This window comes from Engraulis encrasicolus, chromosome 23 (genome assembly GCF_034702125.1).
Source record: "Engraulis encrasicolus isolate BLACKSEA-1 chromosome 23, IST_EnEncr_1.0, whole genome shotgun sequence".
Classification (NCBI taxonomy): Eukaryota; Metazoa; Chordata; class Actinopteri; order Clupeiformes; family Engraulidae; genus Engraulis; species Engraulis encrasicolus.
Window position 1 is genome coordinate 22663272 of NC_085879.1, and position 17925 is coordinate 22681196.

The 17925-nt window shown below is 42.4% G+C and overlaps 2 protein-coding genes across 2 annotated transcripts; both read right to left on the bottom strand.

Moving 5' to 3' along the window:
* Window positions 1-4105: 4105 nt before the first annotated feature.
* Window positions 4106-8810, bottom strand: LOC134440399 (proteinase-activated receptor 4-like). The gene is made up of 2 exons (XM_063190462.1): window positions 8506-8810; window positions 4106-6325 (listed from the first exon to the last, which is right to left on the bottom strand). The coding sequence occupies exons 1-2, from the start codon at window positions 8603-8605 to the stop codon at window positions 5241-5243; spliced, it is 1185 nt and encodes a 394-aa protein (XP_063046532.1). The 5' UTR covers window positions 8606-8810; the 3' UTR covers window positions 4106-5240.
* A 3089-nt stretch (window positions 8811-11899) lies between these two features.
* LOC134439871 (proteinase-activated receptor 4-like) lies at window positions 11900-15454 on the bottom strand. The gene is made up of 2 exons (XM_063189776.1): window positions 15158-15454; window positions 11900-12913 (listed from the first exon to the last, which is right to left on the bottom strand). Exons 1-2 carry the CDS (start codon window positions 15261-15263, stop codon window positions 11931-11933), a joined length of 1089 nt encoding a protein of 362 aa, XP_063045846.1. The 5' UTR covers window positions 15264-15454; the 3' UTR covers window positions 11900-11930.
* Window positions 15455-17925: the final 2471 nt, after the last annotated feature.

A 17925-nucleotide genomic window follows, 5' to 3' on the forward strand; every position in this document is an offset into this window, starting at 1 on the left:
CTTCCATTCCAGACAGAGATCATTTCCCAATCTCTCTCTCTCCCAACCGTTTTGTGTCATCATTTTGCCGTCACTATCAAATGAATGCATAAAAAATACACTTTAAAAATACACTTAAAATATGTTAGTTAAATCAGTGTTGAATTAACACCACTTTTCACTGTGTATAGGCCATGCCTGCTCTATTTCCACCCCGACAATTGCTGTTTTTGTTGGGTGATCTACTTTCATTTCATGTTTTTTACTTGTCCTTTACATCAACCTGTTCCTTACATCCGTTGACTGTGGTGACAGTTCGAGACCATTCAAGAGGTGACATGACCGTCCATTTCCTCTTGTGGTTTTTGATGCATCAGCCTCTATCCTCTCTAAATCATCTGCTTTATGCTTTCACTTTTTGCCTGACTTTACTTGTCTTTGCTTGACAATCATAAAGTCGTTTCTAGAGAATAATGTGTGGATTTTCCGTAGGTCTTTTTGCTTGGTCTTCCTCTATCTCTGTCTATCCCTCCCGTTTATTGTTGCAGGTGTCCTGTCTATGTGAGCTACCCGTCGAGATGTGATCCTTTTTGCTACTGAGCATGTGCACGCATGCGCACACCCTCGCAGCGGTTTTCGCGGGTGATTGCCCATCGAATTGTGCTACCGCAGTTTACAAACTCGAGATGGCAGGAAGGATCATGCATCTGACCAAACGGCGCTATTACAAGTAAGCACTGGTGGGGATGTTTTGAAAATGATTCCGGTCTTTAAAAGAGGTGTTGCCCATAAATTGACAGACATCTGCCAAAACAAAGCCACAATACCCCGCTTGTTTATCCCCATAGCACATAATTTAATATGGCAATGTTGCCTTGCGAGACAGGCCCACGTCGCATTGAAACCAAACCAACAGCAAATGGCTGCATTAAACAACCCGTAGCCAGGCCCTGATCCCAAACACTTTCTCCAGTCCGAGTCCAGTAGGGGCCTATTTGCGCAAACTCAGCTCAGTCTCTTTCATATGGCACGTTTCTTAACTTGCTCAAACGAGAGGCTCACGTTTTTTTTAGTGGTCAGCACGTTCTTATTGAACTCCGCACGAACGATTGCACACCCTTGTCCGTGAAATAAATAAAGTAATGGTTATTAAAACAGTCCTACGTGTACCATGGCCAATTGAAACGTCTTCCACAGAAAATCAAGGTAGCTCATTTAGATGAGGCAACTCAAAACGATAGAACACCACTATCGAGTAAGGCTACCGGTCGCTCATCTCGACAAGGCAACTCATCTCGACAGAACACCAGGTCATGTTGCCATGTAATCCATTGAGTGACCAGCTGCATAGTAGGCTACATGCATGAGTTGAGTGGTAATTTGAAAGACCAGCTGTAGGCTACTGTATGTTTCGAAGTTGAGCAATTTGTTAGCGATGCAGTAAGACAGGTTATCGGTCTGTGTAACGGTTGTTGTAACACTTTGCAGTGCTTTGATCCATTTTTGGAATTCACATGAAAAAGATGAAAAATGGGTTCAAAACGTCAATTTTAAATTTTCCAGATAATTGATTAATAATTGATAATTCATTTCATTGTAATTTGTCAGTGGCTTTTGAAAGAGTGAAGAGGTGAATTTGAAATCAAAGTAAAATGAATTCATATACCAATTTTCAATTTCTGCATCGTGGATGGACTAAACTAGCCTTGCGACGCCATCCTCTGTACTCCACCCAAAGATTTTGGCTCCGCACATCGTCTGGCAAAAGCCTCGAGCTCGGTTCTCTCAGTGTTTCGCCAATCAGCAAACAGTTGAGAGTGGTGACGTAGAACTCACCGATTGGTTAAGGTAACTATATTCACACTTTCGTTTTGTTATTTGTATGCTTTTGCGATGCTATAACGTAACAGGCATGCTAATAAAGCACAATAAGGGTTTTAATTTTAGTTTGGAACTTCAATTAATTTAAATGATAGAGTAAGATCAGACCATCTCCCATCGTCCACGGAGACGAATTCCTCATGGCTTTTGCCAGACTGATTGACGGAGTCAACAGTCGGCTATTCGCCCAGGCTAGGACTAAACCACGCCAAGATTTTCCCACCAAAGCCGTCTGAGGCAATAACTTCGGTAACCCCAAAATCCACCAACTTTTCGTTTTGGTCAGCGAGTAATTTATGCCCCACGACACGTACTCCACATAGTAAAGGTGTGGATTTGTTTGACGAGCCGTCCCCTCTCTGCATATCTGGCCTACTGTGGGGTCGACTGTGTCAGAGCACGCCTTACAATTTGTTCGCCCAGCCTGTAGGTATCCTGAAGCTCTCAGCATGCCGATCATCTTGTGTAGTGAATGTACTAAAATAAAACTTGTAGTCCAAGGCCAGTGTGTTTATTCAGAGGGTGGGGTTTACACATGTAGGCCTATTAATCTTAAATAGGGCACTCTACTGACCGTTTAACAAAAGTTAGGCTATTTGTGCCCAAATATAGCCTAGGTGGCATGGCAACTAACACTCAGCATCACTGTTTGTTTATGATTGATACTGCGACGGGCGTGTGTCACATTTAAGTTTACAAACTTATTTTATGTATTTACTGATTTTCATTTTGGCATCATTTCATATTCCAACTTATTGTCGTTTTGCACTACACTGCTTGGGAAAAAATGAAACAAACATGTTGTCAAATTTTTTTTCTTCTGTAAAGGCAACCACACAATCTAATGCCAGGGAATATGTGCCACATAACATAACAACAAGGGTATTCCAGATTCCTTCGATCGGTTTGTCACTAATAAGGCTCCTATGTGTATCGACACCTAACCTGTAAATCAAAACTGCTATAAAACAAAATCTCTTGCTGCCAATTTCCAGAATTGGCCTCACAACGCTAGGATAAACGACTAAGCATCCATGTTTGATATCAAACTTCCCCATTTTTATGGAACATTAGAACAACTCACAATACGAGGTTATCAACAAACACAAGAGGACACAACATAGACAAACAACACTAGAGATACTGTATATGTTTACCAGATTAAGAGAAAAAATGTACTTTACCTTTACCTTCACAAAGTGTGAATGCAAAAGCCCTAAGCATTGGCTCTTCCATTGCTGTTCTTTTCCAGCTGGTTTTAGTAGGCCTAACTTTCAAACACCTATAACACTAAATTTTGCGTAGCTGCGTAGCTCTTCCACCGTGAAAGCGCAGCCGCCTACTTCTTCCTTTAACATCTATCTCTCTCTATCTCTGCTGGTCTTGTGTGTGCTTGCGAGCCTCCTACTCTGACCTCACTATCAGCACTGCATACCTCAGCTTCCTACTCAAGTGAATCAGATTGCGCAGCAACATGTCAGAGCTTGCTGTGGTTGCATCTGACGTGTAACCTGCCTGAAATGAAGAGGCTCAATAAGCTAGCTACTGTATTTTAAGTGTATAGTTACTATTGTAGGGTTCTAGTAGAGATAGTGAACTAATCTTCCTGTATTCTCACTGGTAGTTTGAATTGTGATAGCCAGGGGCGTAGGTAGAAATAATAAAACAGGTGGGCCCAGAACAAATCTGACGGGCCCAACCCGAAAGCGTGTAGGGAGATATTATAATATTGTGCTCAAAAATGATACTTTGAAATTGAAATCATAAAAATCACAGAAGATGAACCAGACTTTTGACAAAATGATTAATCATCGCTCAGTGCTATGCCATTAATTGTAGTTCAATGAGGCAACAGTTGACTATCAAGTGTGAATGGGGTGGGCTTGGATGTCAATTGGGCGGGCCCAGGCCCACCCATGGCTACGCCTATGGTGATAGCAATAGAAATAGGTATCAGTGTAATCTGTGGAACATGAGGACTCTTGAACAGCAATGAAATGGCCCATGTGCTGACAAGGGAAAGGCTTATGCAAAACCATAGCCATTAACAGTCAGTAACATGCATTCATTTTTACACACACATAGTATACGTATGTGCCGTATTACAGATTCAAAAATTGCAGAAAGACACAACATCTGCTTTTTCACACACACACACACACACACACACACACACACACACACACACACACACACACACACACACACACACACACACACACACACACACACACACACACACACACACACACACACACGTTTACCCATACACACACACACCTCGGTGCAGTATTACAAGGTGTGTATTACGGCAATGAGTTTTGGGGGCGAATTAAAATGCTAGAACACAGGTTGTACTTATGCCCCACATTGTCAAAGTGACACAAGCAGAACAATACAGAACCCTTGAGCGCTTGCTTACAAAATCTGGACTACAAACACTCAGTATGGCATTTCCTTTGGAAAGATGCCATGAATGGAAACACTTCAGACTCTCAGACTCTCAGACTCTCGTAACATTGAGCCTCCAGTCACGTACACATGTGACTCCTCCTCAAGAAGTTAAGTTCATTATGGTATACAGTATAGACATACTAGAAGACATGTCATTTCTCCATTGGGACACAGCAGTGAGAACATAAAGAAAACATATGCTGCACATGCGATGAAATACTCCTCCAGTCCACACAGAAGTCCATGGTCTCTCCCTTGACAACATCTCCCTTGACAACAACATGTAATTTCTCCACTGGAAGACAACAGTGGGGACATAAAGAAAACATATACGGTACATCAGATGCAACATTCCTGCCTGTAACAGAAGCCTGTGCTCTCTGCTTACTGGACCGCCCCTGCTGTAGTCAGAGAAGGTCTCCATTTGACAGACACAGGCCAGCCAAAAACAAAGCAGGTAATTTTTGTGTGATTTCTCCATTTGGAAGGAACAGTGGGAATTGCAAAAAAAAATCTTTCGATAAATTTTATAAATTAAAGTCTACCTGGCCATTTCCCCAGTTGGCCGACTGGTCCAGAGTTTATAGTGCATGACCCAATGGACTTGAAGCGGAGGCGTGAGTGGAGGTGTTTTGAGGGGGTCTTAGCTAAAAAAAATGCCCAGGCCGACTGTTGGTCCCAAGCCAGTAGTGCAATACAATGCCACCCACGACAGCAGTCCATGGTCTCCCCTTTACTTTGTCAGACTTGACACTGAGTCAACAGCCCAGACTAACTAACACTAACAACACCCCAGAGGTGCGTATCATAGACATAGACAAGTGATTTCTCAATCTGGAATCATGGGTAATGATGTGATAAAAACTATATAAATGAAATGCAATGCTTTCACCCATAACAGTAGTCCATGGTCTCCCCCTTGCTGTTCACACAATGTCTCGCTTGACACAGGTAGGTTCTGGAGTCACCAACAACCTCCCAGACGTTGATAGCAGCGTCACCTTTGACCGTGACGACATTGAGGTCGTGCTTGTGGTCTTTTGACTGGAGGTGGTGGGCTGGATGGGAGTTCTACAACACAGCACCTGCCGCGCCTTCTCCCGGAACTCCTCGGACACGTAGTAGAAGATGAAGGGGTCTAGGCAGCTGTTGAAGGTGCTGACGGCTAGCGACAGCACGTAGGGCATGTAGTAGGTGTCTGTTGTCAATCCCATGTCTGCTTCTACCTGCTGCACTTTGGAGTAGTGGACAATCAGCAGCACATTGGTGGGAAGGAGACACACCAGGCACACCACCATCACCAGCACGGTGACCTTTGCTGCGTGGTTGTATCGCTCGCTGGTTGTTATCAGCGTGTGCAGAACGCAGCCGTAGCAGAAGACCACCACCGCCAACGGCAGCACGAAGCAAATGCTGAAGAGGCTGATGAAGTAGGGCAGAATGAAGCTGTGTTGATGTTCCAAGGGTAGCACATCGTGGCAAGTGACAATGTTGAGGTTCAGGACTGGACTGGTCTGCTTTGTGGCCAGGAGTGGGGCCATGGCAACAAGCACAACCGCCCACACAGCCATGCTGAGAAACGCAGACAGTCGGCGACTGCGTATCGTCATCCCAGTGAGTGGGTGAACCAGCGCCAGGTATCGGTCGAACGCGATCAGTGCCAGGCACAGCATGGAGCCGTACATGTTCCCATAGAAGAGCGCCATCACCAGGCCACAGAAGGGCTCACCCAGCGTCCAGTTGTTGCCCTGGAAGTGGTAGGCGATGCGGAAGGGCAGCACAGTCAGCAGCAGCAGGTCACAGGTGGTCAGGTTGATGAGCAGGATGGTGGAGGGCTGCCTCTTGGTGCGGAACAACAGCACCCAGAGAGCCAGCAGGTTGGACGGCAGACCCAGGACCAAGGCCACCAGGTACAGGTTGGGCAGGAACAGTGTCATGGTGCTGGATGTGAGCTGTTCTGCTGTGTCCGTCGTCACAGTGCAATTCTCATTCACACTCCAAGTACGTTGCCCTGAGATCAAACAAAAGAATGTTGTTTAGTTACATCATTTTTCAAAATAGTTATTAACCCAAAATCAGAAAGGGTAGCACTTTAATTTTTAGGTTTCACAATGTTACCCTCTAATACATGCCTGTCTTAATGAGTGACATTTGCTAAGCAAAACCAATCATTTGTTGGACGTCTATTAACAAACGTATTGTTTTTTTTGGCAGTAAGCCATTTAATACTGATATAATCCAAGTAAGAGTTAGCACATGTAAGCCCTCAACACATGTCTTAAACTGTAAGTCAATAATACAGGCAGGCATTTATTACTGGCTAACGTGAACCTTAAAATAAAGTGTTTCCTCGTAAAGTATAGTGATGACAAGACAGGATTGAGGGCGGGAGAGAGAGTTGGGAAGGGATCGGGAAATGGCATTTCAAAACATTTCTAAGCAGCCAGTTGGGGACTTGTAGCCTGACGTACAGACAGACCAAAGGCAGAAAAGCATCGGAGGTGGAAGTAATTGAATTTGGAAGAGCAATCGGCAAAAGCTGCAAAAGCCGTTCTGGCATCAAGGACATCAAAAGAGTGCTGAACTTCAGCTGAAAAGGTGTAATGTGTTATGACATGGTTCAGCAGCAGCAGACAGCAGCCAACAGAATGTCAACATTTTTCTAAACATGGACTTTGGTTGATTGCTCTCTCTGATCAAACATTGAAGGTCGAGTGTTTTGCCGCTTTTGCCGTCTCTGGTCTGTTCAGTACAGGCAGGATTCTGCGTGCCTGCCCAGTGGTATGTTTGTACAGTGAGGGTTGCCTGATTGATTCTAGACACTGGGAATAACTAATGCTTCATAACTAGTGCTTCCCCATCCACCTCCATGTCTGAGGTATCCTGAGCATGGCACCCCATTCTTCATCATTGTGTGATTAAGTTGTTACTCTATTCATGCTGCTGCTACTGTAAGTTGGCTCATCCACTACACTTTGCATGCATCATACTCAAAGATGTAGAAGTTTTGCTAGGTCCTAACCTTTGTTATGGTTACCATTCGCTATTTTCTATGGTAACCGAGTCACACATGGGAAGGGGGGCAAAAGTATGTAAACAGGTGCAAGAGCAGCGGCGAGGAGGAGAATTTTTCTGATGAAAATCTCAGAATGTGAAAGTTAACCCTTGTAAGGTGTTCGTGTTTGTGTTACATAGAAGGTGTTCGGGCCATTTTGACCCGGACATATAGAAAATTATTTTTAAAAGGAAAAAAACATAGCTCATATTCACCCTCTTGTTCCCTTCATTATGATTGTGATTTTTTGTGTAATTATGTTTTTGAGAGTGAGAGATACAGTGAGAAAGATAAGGAGTCAGTGAAGAAAGAGAGTAAACTCAATCCAAGCTCTCGGATTGAGCCACCAGTGCTTTTATCGTGCAAGGTTGAAACATCAATGCACAATTGAGGGACTGAACAATATCTTCACACCTTTTTCCACATAATTCACCCACCGCCTTGTCTACTCAACATGTATCAGAGAGTTTGGAAAATATTCATGTATAAGCCCCCCAAGTAATACGGGTCAAAATGACCCAGGAAAATCTCCTGTGTGATAGAAATGTGCAGGAGGGGTTAACAAGGGGGGTTCACTATTTTTTTTTCCAGATTAATGCCCTTGAGCCAAAGCCAGTGAATCTCAGTGTGAAAGAATAATAATTGATACTGTAACTGAAAACGCAAACACCTTACAAGGGTTAACCATTTTTATTCGATACAGGATAGGAATAGAATATGTCAAAATCCATTTCGAGATGGTTGTCCATCGATAGTATATTGGAAGTATCAAGATATCACCCAATATCCAAGTAGCATTGATGTATGAATTATGTACAAAACATCTAACTGACAATGAATAAATCTCCCATCACAGTTTGTCAAATGGCAGTCCAGCACATCTGCTCTGACATCAACCCTGCCAACACCATATGCCCAGAAATCATTCTGCTGGGACCCTCTTTTCAGCCTCTTTTCAACAGTTCATTTGTGTAATAAGAACTTCAACAGAAAATCTCTCTCTCTCACTCACACACACACACACACACACACACACACACACACACACACACACACACACACACACACACACACACACACACACACACACACACACACACAACTCATTTGAAACAACAAATTAAAATACAACTTACATGGATCCTCTTCACATGGGTCTGAGTGAGAGGACGTTGGTTGAAATGCACAGAGAAGGAGGGCGATGAACAGAGCCCGTAGAGTGAAACACACCGCCATGGCAGTTTTGTGCCACCGCCGCCGATATCAAAGAGCAAGTAATTCCACTGCTTGTCCAAACTTGTAAACAAATCTCAACCGCCAGATAAATCTTCAAATAGACCTCACCTCTCTCTTCCACTCTCTCTCTCTCACCCTCTGTGTCTAAATATGGAGCAGATATTAATATGTTACTCTCTCTCTCTCTCTCTCTCTCTCTCTGTCTTTCTCTTCTTTCTATTTGTCTGTGCGATCTTGCTTCTTTTTCTAACCCCTATCACAGTCACTCACACAGTTGCCTGTGTTGGTGAGGTGTGAGTCTCTTACTCCTTGCACTCTCCCTGTTTATGTGACTTCTCTCTTTTAAAGCACTGACTCTCACTTTGACCACTGCAACTCTTATGACACCACTGTGTCTGACTGACTTGGCTCCTACTGCTCCTCTACTCCTACTGCTGCTCTGACTGAGGCTTGGACTCTCTTACTGTATGACTCTGACTTCATGTACTTTGTTTTTTTGCCCCACACGAGTGTGGCTTAGACTGTGACAACACTTACGCTGTGCGATGTAGTCAAGAAGGGGGTGGAGCACTTTTCCAGCAGCAGCAGTAGCAGCAGCACACAGTTCAAAACATTATTAATTTTGTGTTTATTTAACACTCAGAATTGATTTAACCTCCTTATAGTACATATGGTCTCATCTACTATCTAAGTGTTGAATTAACACCACATTTGTTTACAGTGCAGTCAGAGGCTGACTTTTCATTAGGAAAAATGTTGTGTCTATATAAAGACTTTTAAGGGGCCTATGTTTATATTTCGCCAAGGGCCCCAAAATGGCTAGGTCCTACCCTGAGTGCAGTAGCATTAGGAGAGTTATTGTGGTGGTGAGTGTCATTATTGGAATACCAAAAGCCACAGTTAAAGGACTTACAGACATTACGGAGTCCAGGCAGCCACACAATCACAGTGAGGTTAAATGGCACTGCTAGGAGGATTTTAATGATGCATTTAGCAGACTTCCTGACATGTACAGCAACACTATAATGGATTACCATCATGCAAAAAATATTAACATGGAACTCAGTTAACAATGTACTGGAATAGTGATTTTCTTTAAAATGTTGGTGTACAGTTGGAATATACAGCAGTTTCTCTGGGGGTGAGATTGTATTTATTAGCACTTAAAAATAAATACAAAATGCAAAATACAAAAATACAAAATGTGTTGTGTTTCAGAAAGCTACATGTATACACGTGTGTTTAAAAAAAAAAACACACACATTGTTCAAGGTGAATATTGGTGAATTGCACATAATTCAAGGGGAATGTTTTCACAACCACATATCACATGCACAGTCCTGAAATGAAAAGGCTTTCTATGTAAATGATTCACAGCAAGTCATCATAAAAAAACTCATAAAATGTCACAAATATGTCACCGAAGGAGAGAGGAGACATTTCCGTTACAGTAAATATTAGACTACATGCAAAGCTGGAAAAGATGCACACAGGATCAAACTGAAAATGTGTTCTGCATCGAAATATTAATGCAACAGAATAAACATGAAAAATTACAGTAGGCTACAACACTAAAATCAGACAATGAGGCCGTTTCAACATGTTGTTTTCTTTTAAAAATGACAGCAATAGTGCAAAGTGTCCTGAAACTTTGACTTTGATTCAAAAGCCTTTTGAACAACCAAGTTGGTTGGTTTACTGATTGATTGATTGATTGATTGATTGATTGATTGATTGATTGATTGATTGATTGATTGATTGATTGATTGATTGATTGATTGATTGATTATCTGTAAGGAACAATAATCACACAAGATTTCCAGATGCCATCATGTCATATAGTAGTTTCAGCTCCCAGCCATTCTTCCCTGGCACTCTTCCCACCAGAGCCAGATCAATTTGTGTATCCAGTATGTTATCTAGGCGCTATAGCAATGGCAACGAGCCCATTCAAATCCCAACATGTCTTCATGCTAGAGTGTTAAGATGACACGCTGACCCATCAGCACCTGACAGCAATGTCCTATTATGGTGAAATTATAGATAACAAGATCATGTTTCTGATGAAGCAATATGAGTGACTGATTGTTAAGTGAGTAACAGTGATCACCTATACAGTCTCACCCCAAGTAGTCAATATCTGAGTACCTTTGACCAGACAGCAATTTTTGACATCTTGGGTATTCCTTCCACGTCACATTTTGACTATGTCCTCAAAGGCCTGACTATGTCCTTGTGGCAGCATAACGTCATTGAGGTTAGGTTTAGGAATAGGTTTAGAGTTAGGCCACATAGTCAAAATGTGACGTGGAAGGAATACCCAAGACGTCAAAAATTGCAGTCTGGTCCAAGGTAGTCAGAAATTGACTACTTGGGGTGAGACTGCGTTGTGATCACATGGGACTTTGCAGATGTACATGGGACTTTACAGATGTACGTGTGGTGGTTTCTATGCACTTAGTCACCAACACATTACATTACATTTCATTACACTTAGCTGACAATTTTATCCAAAGTGCCGTGCAATTGTTTTAAAGTATTCAGCGGTTACAGTCCCTGGAGTAGTGTGGGATTAGGGGCCTTGCTCAAGATCACCATGGAGTGAGATGGGGAGTGGAAGGGAGGGTTTCGAACCTGTAACCCTCTGATCTAAAGTCCATTTATGGCGACCAACACCCAACCAGAGGTGGATAGGATGTTCATATTGGACAAGGAGGGCATCAAGGAGATTCTCTTTTTTTATTATTAATTCTCAAGCTTTAACATTGGCATATTTCCCCATTTGTCATTGTTTGTATTCTGTAGCCATTTTTAGTCTGGTATATGTGTTCTTCCAAGCAGGTTAAAGACTGTACACTGTAAAAAATGATATCAGTGATAAGTCATGCTATTCTGCGATGAAATTGAAAAAAGCAGCATGGCTTAACTTGAAATCACAAGTTTACCAGCTGTCTCAGAATTCCAAGTTAATTTAAATCCTTTTTGTAAGTTGTGTGAAGCTTTGAAGCTGTTGCTTGAACACAAAGCTTCACAATTCAAAGTTTCACACAACTTACAATAAAGATTTAAATTAACTTGAAATCACAAGTTTACCAGCTGCCTCAGAATTCCAAGTTAATTTAAATACTTATTATGAGTTGTGTGAAGCTTTGAATCGAAAAAATGTGGAGCTTCAAAGCTTCAATTCAAAACTTAACACAACTTACAATAAGGATTATTCAATTAAATTAACTTGGAATTCTGAGGCAGCTGGTATTTTTTACAGTGTAGTTTCCTGACTGTGACTGTGGTGGGTGCATATCTGTGTCTGACAATTAATGTTGAACTAGGTGGGCATCAAGGAGAGTCTTTTATTATTCGGTCTTAAAGTGGAACATTGGCTGAGGTCTCTATGGCACATGGCCTGCTGCATCTTCTTCTGGAAGTCCGTGGACAAGTAGTACAAGTTCAGGGGGTTAAGACAGCTGTTGAAGGCACTGAGTGCCAGAGCTAACATGTACGCCATGTGTAGGTGGATCACCTGCGACCAACCCTCAACAACCTCCAACCAGTTGATGTTGCGCAAGATCATTAGCACATTACTTGGCAACAGACACACCAGGCACACCCCCATAACCAGCACTGTGGCATGCACCGCATACCGGAAGCGGTTGTCAGTGTTTTTGCGTAGGACACAGCCGTAGCAGAAGACCACGACGAGGAATGACGGGACGAAACAAATGCAAAAGAGGCTGACAAAGTATGGAAGGAAAAAGTTTGGTTGCTTGTCCAGTGGTAGCACGTCATGGCAGGTGGTGATGTTGCGGTTCTTTATTGGATGCGTCTGCTGTGTGGCCAGGAGTGGTGCCATAGCAGCAAGGACCACCACCCACACAGCAACACTCATGGGCACGGTGTGATGTAGGCCCCGCAGAGTCAGCGCCCTGAGTGGGTGAACGAGCGCCAGGTATCGATCGAACGCGATCAGTGCCAGGCACAGCATGGAGCCGTACATGTTCCCATAGAAGAGCGCCATCACCAGGCGACAGAAGGGCTCACCCAGCGTCCAGTTGTTGCCCTGGAAGTGGTAGGCGATGCGGAAGGGCAGCACAGCCAGCAGCAGCAGGTCACAGGTGGTCAGGTTGATGAGCAGGATGGTGGAGGGCTGCTTCTTGGTGCGGAACAGCAGCACCCACAGGGCCAGCAGGTTGGACGGCAGACCCAGGACCAAGGCCACCAGGTACAGGCTGGGCAGCAACACGGTCATAGTGCCAGACTTCATGTTTTCTGTGGCTATCTGCTCCATGCTGCAATTCTGTGCAGATACCCCTGAGGAACAACAATACAAAGAAGAGCAATCAAAGATGGCAACCTGGCCAACGTTAGATGCATGTGTCTTTGGCAGAGTTGTATAGTAAAGAAGTAGAACTACTGAAGTACCCTAATTATGTAGGCTACTAAAATACAGTATATGTACTTTATTTGAGTTTAATTTTTTTCTCGATACCTCCACTTTTACTTAATTACATACTTACGATGAATTCAGTACTTTTACTCCAATAGATTGTTTATGTAATTTATAAAAAGTACAGCCTTAGAAGGTTAGTTAACCTATTTATTTAAGAGCCCTTTGCCTGATGATGCATGTGGGCTATTCTATTATAAAGTTTAAAATTAGGCTCAACTTAAAATCAGGGACTTTTGTACTTGTACTTTTACTTTAAGATCTTGTACTTGTATGCACTTGAGTACCACTTCTACTTTTACTCAAGTCAGATTTTGATATAATAGTACCGGTACTTCTACTCCACTCCTCCGGTCCAGTGCTTTATACATCACTGGTCTTTGGTGCCCCCTGTAGAAATCAACAGGCATCATGGGCGGACAAACACACAGAGAGTGTGTTCCAATATGCAACCTTGCTTCCTCTACTTGTGCTTGTGGCCTCACCCTGCCTCCTGGCCCCTCCTCCATGGAGAAAACAATAAAACTTCCCAGCTGTCAGCCTAGCCACAACAACTTTTGGGGGACTGTTTTTCATTCATCATCCCAATTGCAAATGAGAAAAAGACTTTACAATTGAGCTTTTGCAAGATATTGAAATATAATGCTGTTGTCAGTGATGTCATCATGACATATTACTTCCTGGTACAAGGCCACAAGCACAAGTGGAGGAAGCAAGGTTGCATATTGGAACGCACCCAGAGACAAACAAATATCTAGCCCAATCCTCTGGTAAGGCCAGGCCAGGTAACAAGGAGCTCGAACGTGATGGCGAATTGCTGCACAGTCTGCACAGTGCTCAATGCACACTTTGCCATTTCCATGCATTCTGTTTAGAATGCAGAATACATCATAATTTTGCATTGCGCATGCGTGCTGAATCCTTGAATCCTTGAATCCTTGAGTCACATGCATTTGGTGATGTGTGTGTGTATATGATTTGGTGTGTTTTTGGCGCCCCCCTGCAGACAAAACAAGTACACCATGGGTGGACATACACACAAACAGATTTTTGCCAGCCATGTGAGGCAAAGACAGATTTTATTACCATTTTGTTTGAGTTAAACAGAAAAGTGTGGTATTACTTTTGGAGTACAGTAACTTCATGTATTATATTATACATGATATTATATTACATGTAGGGACATTGTACTGTATATTTCATACCATATTTTAATCACATTCAATTACATATAGGTACGTGTTCTGAAGCATCACTAAACTATTACTTCAGCCAAGGCCGTATTAACGCACAGGCTAGATATGGCTGCAGCCAAGGGGGCCCCACATTCCAGGAGGGCACATGGGGTTGAAAAATGTTTATGCCGCTGAGTACTGTTTAAAATCTTGTTAATATTTCTGGAATTATGATGCCATCTATCTAATTGTATTGCCGAATTTGCCCCCCATCTCGTACACAACATTTCAATGTCCGTGTATTGTTTTATCCATGTTTGTACTCTTTTAGCCTATGAGAGGCCTAATAATAGAAGTGATAAAACCCAGATAATACTTGCATAATAATGAGTAAACCACTTCCTCAAACTTAAAGTGCACTATTATGCGTTATTCAAGTACCATGAACATTCCCAAGTCAATTTGTTTTGTATAAGCAGGGTGTTCTGAACACATTTCAAAGGAATTTCATTGATATGTACAAGAGTAGCCAAAGTTCGCTGAAAGCTGATTAGTTTTGTGTTCATGACATGTTTCTGCGAAGTTGTAAACATAATTCCCACCGCTATGACGACCCCTTCTGCAGTTCACAATTCACTGTGTACCACACACAAGGGTGAAGCAAATTTTGGACCCTATGTACAATCAGCTCCAATGGACAGCCCTAACCCTAACCCCATCTTAATGAATCGGACCGTGTGTTAAGGGCCCCCTCTATAAGGTCCCCTTAAGGGCCCCCGCTATACGTACCTGGGGTCCTGGTAACTCAGTCACACTTTAACCCCCTTAACAACACCCCTGCCCACACATAAAATGACACATGTTAAAAAAAACACACACATCTTCTCACAACACTCACAACAAAACAAATGGACCATAGTAATTCTTACTTACATGGGTCTCTTGGCTCCTCCAGGGATGAAGATGTGAGTCTAAATGCTGAGGAAAACAGTAGTAAGAGCGGTGCCTGGAGAGACCAGCACAAAGCCATGTCCGCCATGTTCTTCACATGTCTGGTTTTGCTCACGGTAACAAAGTTATGCTTTGAAGGCACAGAAGCATTTCTGAGGAAGGGATGATGTAAACAGATCCAAAGACCTCCCTAACGCTGTCTTCATTCCCCTTCGTAGCTTCTTATTATCTCCACTATGATGAATGCAAAACCTCAGAGACCATTTTCTCCACTTAGCTTTCTAATACCCACACTTCCCAGTGTTTGTATTCCATGCAGTGAGGGAGTTGGAGTGCAGTCATCACATCACTGTGACGTCTGTTTTGGTCATATTTGGGAAGTTTTAACCATATGTGAAGTGGGGGAGGGGTTCTTTTAAAGAAACAGTGTTTCTAGAGAGTAAAGAAAAAAGCCACTATGTAGGCAAACGTAGTGTCTTACATATGCATTAAAGGCCAGAGGGGCACTCGAAAAGGTTCAGTAACAAACTAGGTTTACAGTAGATTAACATGAAGGGAAGAGTAAATCAAGCTCATACAGTACAAATGTCTTGAGTCCTCATTTTATTAAAGGAGGCCCAATGGCCATTTTACAAACATATATCATCTGTTTGAGGCCTACGGAAGTTGGAAAAAGGGAAAATGGTGAGAAAATGTAAGGTGACCTGCACTAAGTTTGGGTCTTGAGCGCATTTCCATCAAAGCGGGTGATACGGGCAAGCTTGAAACCTTCTCTCAAGCTCTTAACCATTTTAGCCTGATGACGGGTATATGTTGTTTGACCTTTGGTGCCTGGAGACACATATACGCTGCATTCAGGCCCTTGAGATTTTAGCCTTTTTAATAAAAATGTGGGTATGTTACAGCTGAATGAACACATTCTAATGCAAGATGAGGGTCTTAGGGTTTAAAGGCAACTTCTGTCACATTTTTATGTGAATCAGAAGCGAAGATATTGAGGATTTTATAGGCTGAGGGCAACTTTCCCAAAAAGGGCTTAGACATTCAGCAGGCGTTTTTGCAGGTGCTTTTTAGACATCAATGAAAGATTCTAATTTTGGGCCTACCCCAAGTTGTGCACACATGCACACAAGGCATTTTCACGCTGCCCACTGAAGGCCTGGACGGATAATCTAGCACACAGGACTTATTCTCTTTTCTGCTTTCTCAACAGGCAAATTTGTTTTTGTTTTTTTCTGATGTTTTTTGTTTTTCTAGTTATTTTAGTTGTTATTTTAGTTGTTATTTTATTATTATTATAGTTTTTCTGTGAGACTGGCTCATAGTTTAGAGGGTACGGGCCATTGGTTCATTGTCAATACAGACATGTCCATACGCAAGTATTAGGAAACTTTATCTTCTGGTAAAATGAGCAACAAATGAGGTCCAACACACTCTGAAAACAACATAATTTAACATCTTCCAGAGGGATGTGACCAGGATATTAGTCATGTGATGACAACACTATCACACAGTTACAAAGCCTACAGAGTGATAAGAAATGTGTTTACGATGTAACAGCCAAAGATGTAGAAGAATTAATGGTGAAACTACCAGAATGCTATTACCATGCAGTGCTGATATTCCGGAACGGAAATCTATATCTAGTCCCCATTAGAACAATGTGTTCAGCACTCAAGAGACATGGACAAGGTAAGAAATAAACGCTCAACAAATGACTTCAGTCAAGACTGGGAGTCAGTCTCAATATTTAACCTCCCATACTTGCCTTGTGTTTGTGGCCTTGTGCTTTGCTGATGTCGCAACTCTGGAGAAAATTATGTTTCCCTGCTGTCAGCCTATAGCACAACATTTTTGGCAGCAATGACCTTTGAATTGTACTGTTGCAAGAAAGTTGCGAATAAAACTTCTATCGTCAATGTTGACATCTTGCCATGCATCGCAAGGCTACAAGCTCAAGGAGAGGATTGGAGGTTAGACATTGAAATGGATCCTGGATTGATTTTACTCCAATGAAATGTGATACACTGACCTCTAGTGGAGCAGGAAATGCCAGCTGGTTCTCCTCCAGCAGAGCATCACCAGATTCCTCCTGCTGCTGGCCAATCATCTGCAGAGATGTGGCATTTAGTGTTGGGATGTTCGAGAAGGAAGTGACGCTGTAAGAAAGTTTAAAACTTTATTGTCCCCAATGGGCATTTTTTTTGTCAGCAAATGAGGTAAACACCAGGCAAGTTGTATTGCCTAAAGATATAATAAAACAAAGATTTAAGATATTACATTACACATTTACCTAGATAGTAGACATTGACATGACAGTAGGCAGGACAGGACAAACTATTCAACAGTTACTTCATTTGTTTTGAGCACATGACCTTCACGTGAGTTGAGAAAAGCACAAGTGTTTCTGCCTCAGAATGACATGATCTTTAGAAGGAGGAAGACTGTCAGTTGTTGTTTTGACTAAATGAGCTGTTGGTTGCTTCTTAGTAAATGCTGTCTTAACATTGAGCAAAAAATACAGTGAAAATTAGACAATTAGAAATTAGTTTTTTGAATGACTTTTAGAAATGAATGAGCCATGTCACGAATATCCAGATCCCATCAAATACCATCTGTAGGGGCAATGCCCACCTCGTCTCATGTGTGAAGTGAACTGTGTGAGGAACATGCTTGTGCATCGAAACAACTGTCTGTCTGCACTTGTAAATAAACATGAAAAGAAGACCTTTGTGCTGCGCCAGCTTTCA